The 10,000-nt window shown below is 42.2% G+C and overlaps 1 protein-coding gene across 1 annotated transcript; it reads right to left on the minus strand.

The window, feature by feature from the left end:
* Window positions 1-7,901: 7,901 nt before the first annotated feature.
* LOC114098771 (olfactory receptor 13C9-like) lies at window positions 7,902-8,858 on the minus strand. Its single transcript, XM_034636754.2, has one exon. The coding sequence runs from the start codon at window positions 8,856-8,858 to the stop codon at window positions 7,902-7,904; it is 957 nt and encodes a 318-aa protein (XP_034492645.2).
* Window positions 8,859-10,000: the final 1,142 nt, after the last annotated feature.

Raw genomic sequence — 10,000 nt, forward strand, 5'->3', positions numbered from 1 at the left:
AACCCTGAGGGTCTCCTTCCATTACCATGCAATTTTCCTTCTCTCTCCCTTTCCCTCCCACCTCTCATCCCTGTTAAATGTTAATCTTCTTCTCCTGTTCTTCGTCCCTACACTGTTCTTAGTTACTCTCCTTATATCAAAGAAGACATTTGGCATTTGTTTTTTAGGGATTGGCTAGCTTCACTTAGCATAATCTGCTCTAATGCCATCCATTTCCCTGTAAATTCTATGATTTTGTCATTTTTTAATGCAGAGTAATACTCCATTGTGTATAAATGCCACATTTTTTTTATCCATTCGTCTATTGAAGGGCATCTAGGTTGGTTCCACAGTCTTGCTATTGTGAACTGTGCTGTTATGAACATCGATGTAGCAGTGTCCCTGTAGCATGCTCTTTTTAGGTCTTTAGGGAATAGACCAAGAAGGGGAATAGCTGGGTCAAATGGTGGCTCCATTCCCAGCTTTCCAAGAAATCTCCATACTGCTTTCCAAATTGGCTGCACCAATCTGCAGTCCCACCAGCAATGTACAAGTGTACCCTTTTCCCCACATCCTCGCCAGCACTTGTTGTTGTTTGACTTCCTAATGGCTGCCAATCTTACTGGAGTGAGATGGTATCTTAGGGTGGTTTTGATTTGCATTTCTCTGACAGCTAGAGATGTTGAGCATTTTTTCATGTACTTGTTGATTGACTGTATGTCCTCCTCTGAGAAGTGTCTGTTCAGGTCCTTGGCCCACTTGTTGATTGGGTTGTTTGTTTTCTTATTGTCTAATTTTTTGAGTTCTTTGTATACTCTGGATATTAGGGCTCTATCTGAAGTGTGAGGAGTAAAGATTTGTTCCCAGGGTGTAGGCTCCCTATTTACCTCTCTTATTGTTTCTTTTGCTGAGAAAAAACTTTTTAGTTTGAGTAAGTCCCATTTGTTGATTCTAGTTATTAACTTTTGTGCTATGGGTGTCCTATTGAGGAATTTGGAGCCCGACCCCACCGACTGTAGATCGTAGCCAACTTTTTCTTCTATCAGACGGCGCGTCTCTGATTTGATATGAAGCTCCTTGATCCATTTTGAATTCACTTTTGTGCATGGCGAGAGAAAGGGATTCAGTTTCATTTTGTTGCATATGGATTTCCAGTTTTCCCAGCACCATTTGTTGAAGATGCTATCCTTCCTCCATTGCATGCTTTTAGCCCCTTTATCAAATATAAGATAGTTGTAGTTTTGTGGATTGGTTTCTGTGTCCTCTATTCTGTACCATTGGTCCACCCGCCTGTTTTGGTACCAGTACCATGCTGTTTTTGTTACTATTGCTCTGTAGTATAGTTTGAAGTCTGGTATCGCTATACCGCCTGATTCACACTTCCTGCTTAGCATTGTTTTTGCTATTCTGGGTCTTTTATTTTTCCATATGAATTTCATGATTGCTTTCTCTATTTCTACAAGAAATGCCGTTGGGATTTTGATTGGCATTGCATTAAACCTATAGAGAACTTTTGGTAATATCGCCATTTTGATGATGTTAGTTCTGCCTATCCATGAACAGGGTATATTTTTCCATCTTCTAAGATCTTCTTCTATTCCTCTCTTTAGGGTTCTGTAGTTTTCATTGTATAAGTCTTTCACCTCTTTTGTTAGGTTGATTCCCAAGTATTTTATTTTTTTTGAAGATATTTTGAATGGAGTGGTTGTCCTCATTTCCATTTCAGAGGATTTGTCGCTGATATACAGGAATGCCTTTGATTTATGCGTGTTGATTTTATATCCTGCCACTTTGCTGAATTCATTTATTAGCTCTAATAGTTTCTTTGTAGAGCCTTTTGGGTCTGCTAGGTATAGAATCATATCATCTGCAAATAGTGATAATTTAAGTTCTTCTTTTCCTATTTTTATGCCTTTAATTTCTTTCGTCTGTCTAATTGCTCTGGCCAGTGTTTCGAGAACTATGTTGAACAGAAGTGGAGAGAGAGGGCATCCCTGTCTAGTTCCAGATTTTAGAGGGAATGCCTTCAGTTTTTCTCCATTCAGAATGATGCTAGCCTGAGGCTTAGCATAGATTGCTTTTACAATATTGAGGTATGTTCCTGTTATCCCTAGTTTTTCTAGAGTTTTGAACATAAAGGGATGCTGTACTTTGTCGAATGCTTTTTCCGCATCTATCGAGATGATCATATGGTTCTTATTTTTAAGTCTATTGATGTGGTGAATAACATTTATTGATTTCCGTATATTGAACCAGCCTTGCATCCCAGGGATGAATCCTACTTGATCATGGTGCACAATTTTTTTGATATGTTTTTGTATCCGATTCACCAGAATTTTATTGAGGATTTTTGCATCTAGGTTCATTAGAGATATTGGTCTGTAGTTTTCTTTCTTTGAAGTGTCTTTGTCTGGTTTAGGTATCAGGGTGATGTTGGCCTCATAGAATGAATTTGGAAGTTCTCCCTCCTTTTCTATTTCCTGAAGTAGCTTGAAAAGTATTGGTATTAGTTCTTCTTTAAAGGTTTTGTAAAATTCTGCTGTATACCCATCTGGACCTGGGCTTTTCTTAGTTGGTAGTCTTTTGATGGTTTCTTCTATTTCCTCAATTGATATTGGTCTGTTTAGGTTTTCTATATCCTCCTGACTCAATCTGGGCAGATCATATGACTTAAGAAATTTATCTATGCCTTCACTATCTTCTAATTTGTTGGAGTATAAGGATTCAAAATAGTTTTTGATTATCTTCTGTATTTCTGAAGTGTCTGTTGTGATATTGCCTTTTTCATCCCGTATGCTAGTAATTTGAGATCTCTCTCTTCTTCTCTTCGCTAGCATCGCTAAGGGTCTGTCGATTTTGTTTATTTTTTCAAAGAACCAACTTTTAGTTTTGTCAATTTTTTCAATTGTTTCTTTTGTTTCGATTTCATTAATTTCAGCTCTGATTTTAATTATTTCTTGCCTTCTACTTCTTTTGCTGTTGTTTTGCTCTTCTTTTTCAAGGATTTTGAGATGAAGTATGAGATCATTTATTTGTTGGTTTTTTCTTTTTTTAAGGAATGAACTCCAAGCAATGAATTTTCCTCTTAGAACTGCTTTCAATGTGTCCCATAGATTCCGATATGTTGTGTCTGTGTTTTCATTTATCTCTAAGAATTTTTTAATTTCCTTCTTGATGTCTTCTATAACCCATTGATCATTCAGTAACCTATTGTTCATTCTCCAAGTGATGTATGCTTTTTCCTTCCTTCTTTTATCGTTGATTTTCAGTTTCATTCCATTATGATCAGATAAGATGCATGGTATTATCTCTACTCCTTTATATTGTCTAAGAGTTGCCCTGTGACATAATATATGATCTATTTTTGAGAACGATCCATGTGCTGCTGAGAAAAAAGTGTAACTGCTTGATGTTGGGTGGTATATTTTATATATGTCAATTAGGTCTAGGTTATTAATAGTGTTATTGAGTTCTATAGTTTCCTTATTCAACTTTTGTTTGGAAGATCTGTCCAGTGGCGAGAGAGGTGTGTTGAAGTCTCCCATGATTATGGTATCGTGGTCTATTAGACTCTTGAACTTGAGAAGAGTTTGTTTGACGAACATAGCTGCACCATTGTTTGGGGCATAAATATTTATGATTGTTATGTCTTGTTGGTGTATGGTTCCCTTAAGAAGTATGTAGTGTCCCTCTTTATCTCTTTTGATTAACTTTGGCTTGAAATCTATTTTATTTGATATGAGTATGGACACTCCTGCTTGTTTCCGAAGTCCATATGAGTGATATGATTTTTCCCAACCTTTCACCTTCAGCCTATGTATGTCTTTTCCTATCAAATGCGTCTCCTGTAGGCAGCATATTGTTGGGTCTTGTTTTGTGATCCATTCTACTAGCCTGTGTCTCTTAATTGGTGAGTTTAAGCCATTAACATTTAGGGTTATTATTGAGATATGGGTTGTTCTTCCAGCCATATTTGTTTATTTCTGTTACTAAACATGGTTTGTTTTCCTCTTTGATTATTCCCCCCCCCCCTTTACTGTCTTACCTCCCACTGTTGGTTTTCACTGTTATTTTCCATTTCCTCTTCCTGTAATGCTTTGGCGAGGATGTTTTGAAGAGATGGTTTTCTAGCTGCGAATTCTTTAAACTTTTGTTTATCGTGGAAGGTTTTAATTTCATCCTCCATCCTGAAGCTTAATTTCGCTGGATACACAATTCTTGGTTGGAACCCATTTTCTTTCAGTGTTTGAAATATGTTATTCCAGGATCTTCTAGCTTTCAGAGTCTGTGTTGAAAGATCAGCTGTTATCCTGATTGGCTTACCCCTAAATGTAATCTGCTTCCTTTCTCTTGTAGCTTTTAAAATTCTCTCCTTATTCTGTATGTTGGGCATCTTCATTATAATGTGTCTAGGTGTGGATCTCTTATGATTTTGCACATTCGGCGTCCTGTAGGCTTCTAGGATTTGGGATTCTGTCTCATTCTTCAAGTCTGGGAAGTTTTCTTGTATTATTTCATTGAATAGACTTCTCATTCCTTTGATTTGGAGCTCTGTACCTTCCTGTATCCCAATGACTCTTAAGTTTGGTCTCTTAATGTTATCCCATATTTCTTGGATGTTCTGCTCATGGTTTCTTAACAGTCTTGCTGAGCTGTCTATGTTCTTTTCCAGTTGAAATACTTTGTCTTCATTGTCTGATGTTCTATCTTCTAAGTGTTCTACTCTGCTGGTAGTATTCTCCATTGAGTTTTTAAGTTGGTTTATTGCTTCCTGCATTTCTAGGATTTCTGTTTGTTTGTTTTTTATAACCTCTATCTCCCTGTATAGTTGATCCTTTGCTTCCTGGATTTGTTTGCGTAATTCGTTGTCGAAGTGATCTTTCATTGTCTGATTTTGCTGTTTAATGTCTTCCTTGATACTCCAGATCATCTGAAGCATGTATATCCTGAATTCTTTATCTGACATTCCATCTGCTGCAGCTGTTACCTCTTCTAAAGTTGCGTTGACCTGCATTGCTTGTGGTCCTTTCTTTCCTTGTCTTTTCATACTGCTTGCGTATCTTTCCTGCAGGTGCGGGCGGCGGCTCTGCTCTCTCCTTATTCCAATTGGGGTGTCGTGGCTACCACGCCGGCGGGTCACTGGGCCTGTTCTGGGCGCTGGCGGCGGCTCTGTTCTGCCCCTACTCCAACTGGGGTGACGAGTGTACCACGCCGGCAGGCCACCAGGCCTGATCCGCCGGTCGGTTGCAGGTTTGCCTACCCTGCAGGCGCAGGCGGCGGCTCTACTCTGCCCCTACTGCAAATGGGGTGACGTGTCTGTCGTACCGGCAGGCCACTGGGCCTGTCCCGCTGGTCGGTCGCAGATCTGCCCACCTTTCAGGCACGGGTGGAGGCTCTGCTCTGCCCCTACTCCAATTGGGGTGTCGTGACTACCCCGCCTGCAGGACGCTGGGCCTGTTCCTGGCACGGGCGGCGACTCTGCTCTGCCACTACTCCAATTAGGGTGGTATTTGTACCACGCCGGCAGGCTCCTGGGCCTGATCCGCCGGTCTGTTGTAGGTCTGCCTACCTTGGAGGCGCGGGCGGCGGATCTGCCCTGCCCCTCCTACCACGCCTGAGGACCCCTGGGCCTGATCTGCAGGTTGATCACTGGACTGCTCACCCTGCGGGCACGGGTGGCGGTTCCGCTCCGCCCCCACTCCAATTGGGGTCACGTGACCACCACACCGGCAGGGCCTGATCCGGGCGTGGGAGAAGGATCTGCTCTGCCCCTACTCCAGTTGGGGTAACGTGTGTACCACACTGGCAGGCCACTGGGCCTGACCCGCCAGGCTGTCACAGGTCTGTTTACCTTGCACACTCATTCGTCACGGCGCGAACCGCGGCTCTGCCCTGCCCCTCCTACCACGCCCATGTACCACTGGGTCGCAGGTCTGCCCACCTTGCGGTTGCGGGTGGCGGCTCCGCTCCGCCCCCTCTCCAATTGGGGTCACGCGGTCACCATGCTGGCGAGCCGCTGGGCCTGCTCCGGGCGCTGGTGGCGGCCCGGCTCCTTCCCTCTGGCTCGACGACAAATTGAGGTGACTCGGGTGACTGTGCCTCACCCCCCCTACCAGGAGACCAACTGCTTATGTCACCACTGGTATTGATGAAGTTCCCTCCTCCGCCGCTTTCTGCAGACATCAGATCTCTGCCATGTTGGTATCCTATGCGAATGGCAGCATTTCGTTCCCCTTGCCGAAGGGGACTCACCAAAGCACCAGGTGAGTCCTGACCGGCCCTCAGCAGGACCCGGACCGAGAAGCAGTTTCCGCGGGCTCCTAGCCCCGGGCCAGGGAAGTTCCGGGAGCCGGAACTCGGCCGCTCCGTGCTCGGTGTAAGCTCCTATAAATGTAAGCTCCAAGAAGCAGTCCCCGCGGGCTCAGTTCCGGGAGCCGTAATTCGGCTGCTTAGTGCTTGTTGTATGCTCTGGTAGGAGCAGGGTCCAAGAAGCAGCCTCCGCAGGCTCAGCAGCCCTGGGCCAGGGCGGTTCTGGGAGCCGGAACTCGGCCGCCCCGCGCTCAGTATTCACTCCGATAAGATCAGGTTCTAAGAAGCACCCAGGAGCTGAGCCCTAGCAATCTGTCTGCAAGCCGCAGGCGAATTGCAGCCTGAAATTACCTGTTCTATGGCTGAATGAGCTGCGGTCAGTCGAAAACAGGGGTGGTGACGTCAGTTTACCAACATGGTGGCTGCTGGCCTCCTCTGTGGTCTGACCGGTGTGGAGAACCGAGATGGACCGCTTCCTTCCCCCGTCTCGAACCCAGAATTCAGCCCTGAGTACGGTGCTTGCGCGGCTGGCAGAAACTGCAGCGCTGTAACCCTGCGTCTCTATCCCAGCGCACGCTGCAGATTCTAGCCGCGGGGCGATTTGCTGAATAAGCAGTGTTACCCTCCGTGCGACAAACCTCTCGCGTTTGAGTCCCCGTAGCTGATCCTCGTGCGATGGAAATCCTTCCTCCAGGTTCCGGAGCACCCCACTATTGCTGGAAATTCCTAACAAGATATCCTTTAGCCGTCCTGACTTGTCATACTCCCACACAGTGAAGCAGCACACGGGGGCAATGCACTCCCCTCGCCGCCATCTTCCTCTCTCCGGTAACTGCCTTTTTGGAGGTTAAGTTACTAATGAGGATATGTGAAGACTGGCTATAAGTATAAGAGACACAACGAGCTATTAATTTTACAGTCTATAAAGCAACCTCTGGTTTAGAGGTAAATTACTGGAAGAACAAGAAATAAATTTATCAACTAGAAGAACTACTTGAACTGAAGGTTTAAATATTTCAACATAGTCTTGCAAGGTAGTGGCTAGCCTCAGTAAAACCCTGTCTCAAAATAAAAAATAAAAAAATAAATCTCAGGATGTAGCTCAATGGTAAACTGCCTCTGAGTTAAATTATATACCCAGTGCCAAATAAATAAATAAATAGCATGTGATGGCTAAAGTAGATTTGTAGATTAATGCAAAACTGCAATAGAAGCTCTCTAATAGAAAATATGAGTGAAGCATTTGGGTATTTTCTCTGGGACTTTTTTTCACAATAGAGAGCTATGTTAATTGTTAAGGATTTGATGCATTATTGCCTATGAAATACTGTATTTATGCACAAAAAAACATAAAAAGGTACACAACTTCTTACCTTGATACTGCAAAAACCTACAGAATGTTAAGAAAACAAAAAGTTTGCAAGTACCCATATCTTGATGGCAGGTGACCTCTCTCTACATCTTATGTTACTGTCTTGTACCTTGAAAAATCTTTATGAGCATCTAATAATTTTAACATAATACACAAAACAGCAAAGTTAAAGTAACCAAAATTCCAATGTAATTCACAAGTTTTAACAATGTCCAATTAGTTCACAGCACAATATATACATTCACTTGCAAATTAATATTCTGCTCAATAAATTTTTTAATGCCTCCTTCACATCCTTGTTCCTAAGACTGTAGATTAAAGGATTCATCATGGGAGTCATCACCCCATAGAAGATGGATATAAGTTTGTCTGTTGCATCCAGACCATCTGAATTAAGTATGTCTTTAGACTTGGGTTTCATGTACATGAAGAGAATGGTACCATAGAATATTATCACCACAGTCAGGTGCGCTGAGCAGGTAGAGAAGGCTTTGCTTCTCCCCTCAGAGGAATGGATCTTGAGGATGCTGGAAACGATTAATGAGTAAGACATAACAATGAAGAGCAGTGGCGTCAAAATGAACAACGTTGTGGCCACCAGCATGATGAACTCATTACCTGAGATGTCAGCACAGGCCAACTTCATGACAGCCAGAATTTCACAAGAAAAATGATTGATGATATTATTCCTGCAGAAAGGCAACCTTACCACAAATGCAGTTTGCACTGCAGAGTTGACAACGCCTGAAAGCCAGGAGCCAGCTGCCATGGTCACATAGGAATTCCTGTTCATGATGATGAGATACCTCAGGGGATTGCAGATGGCCACATAGCGGTCAAAGGCCATCATTCCCAGGAGCACACACTCTGTTGTCCCCATGGCCAAGCCAAGGAACATTTGCACTGCACAGCCAGAAAAGGAAATGGTCTTTCTTTCTGAGAGGAAGCTCACCAGAGTGGAAGGAATTGAAGTGCTAGTGTACCAGATGTCCAAGAAGGAGAGGTTCCCCAGGAAGAAGTACATAGGGGTGTGGAGGTGAGAGTCGAGTATGGAGAGTATGATGAGGGTGCCATTGCCCAGAAGGATGACCACATACATTAATAAGATGAGTACAAAAAAGAGTACCTCAAGCCTTGGGTAACCAGAAAGTCCCTTCAGAAAAAATTCCACCAGAATGGTTTGGTTTTCCCATTCCATTTTATCATCTCTCTTTCACCTGTAAGAATTCAAAGCATTTTTAAAATAACTATTCCACTATAATAAGCCTAAGTATACCAATGCACAAATATGAAAAATTGTAATAATCCCAGCAAGAGGAAATAGAAATAAAATCAGAAATAAAAGAAAGGAAGAAAAATAAACAGAAAAAAATAAATGATGTAAGAGGATGTGTATGAAGGAGAAATAATTATATTGATCATTCATTCTGGGATAGGTTTGTTTTTCATAGGAATCTTTATCATAGATTATGTCATTGAAACCTCACAATATTATTCTTTTATAGATAGTAAAATCTAACATAGGGAAGTTAAGCCTGAAGTCATACATCAAATGTTTAGCAAAGCCCGTGTTCAAGTTCAAACCTACCATCCTTTGTCACATACTTATCTGACATTTTTCTATAAACCATAAAAATAATACACAATGTGTCATATCAGAGATGAGATAAATTACTTAGAAAGGCAGTGTGGCTCCAGATCAGAACTCAGTAATAACCCATAAGTATTAAAATATTAAAAGAAGTGAATCACACTGAAGAGAGAATTGTCAGAAATGAACCCAATCATATTAGTGCCTAGTTGTCAATAGTGGGGGGAAACAGGGTGCAATTCTTGTGTAAAGCCTAATATTCTTTTTTCTCTTTTTTTTTAAATTTATTAGTTCTAATCAGTTATACATGACAGTAGAAACCTCTTCAATTCAGTGTACACCAATGGACCAGAATTTTTCACTTCTCTGGTTGTGCATGAAGTAGAGTCACATCGTTTATGCAATCATACATGTATCTAGGGTAATGATGTCCATCTGATTCCACTATCTTTTCTACCCCTTTGCCATGTCCTTCCCTTTGCCTTATCCGAAGTTCCTCCACTTATTCCATGCACCACCCTCCTTATGGATTAGCATTCACTTGTCAGAGAAAACATTCAGCCCCTGGTTACTTTGCTTAACATGATACTCTCCAACTCCATCCATTTACCTGCAAATGCCATAATTTTATTCTCTCTTAATGCTGAGTAATATTCATTGTGTATATGTACCACAGTTTCTTTAACCATTCATCTATTGAAGGGCACCTAGGTTGCTCTTATACTTTAGAAATTCTGAATTGTGCTGCT

Source organism: Marmota flaviventris, chromosome 13 (assembly GCF_047511675.1).
Source record: "Marmota flaviventris isolate mMarFla1 chromosome 13, mMarFla1.hap1, whole genome shotgun sequence".
In the NCBI taxonomy this organism is placed as follows: Eukaryota; Metazoa; Chordata; class Mammalia; order Rodentia; family Sciuridae; genus Marmota; species Marmota flaviventris.

What these genes read in the sequence shown, in the direction of transcription:
- LOC114098771 (XM_034636754.2), bottom strand. Translation starts at nt 8,858, where the DNA reads ATGGAATGGGAAAACCAAACCATTCTGGTGGAATTTTTTCTGAAGGGA.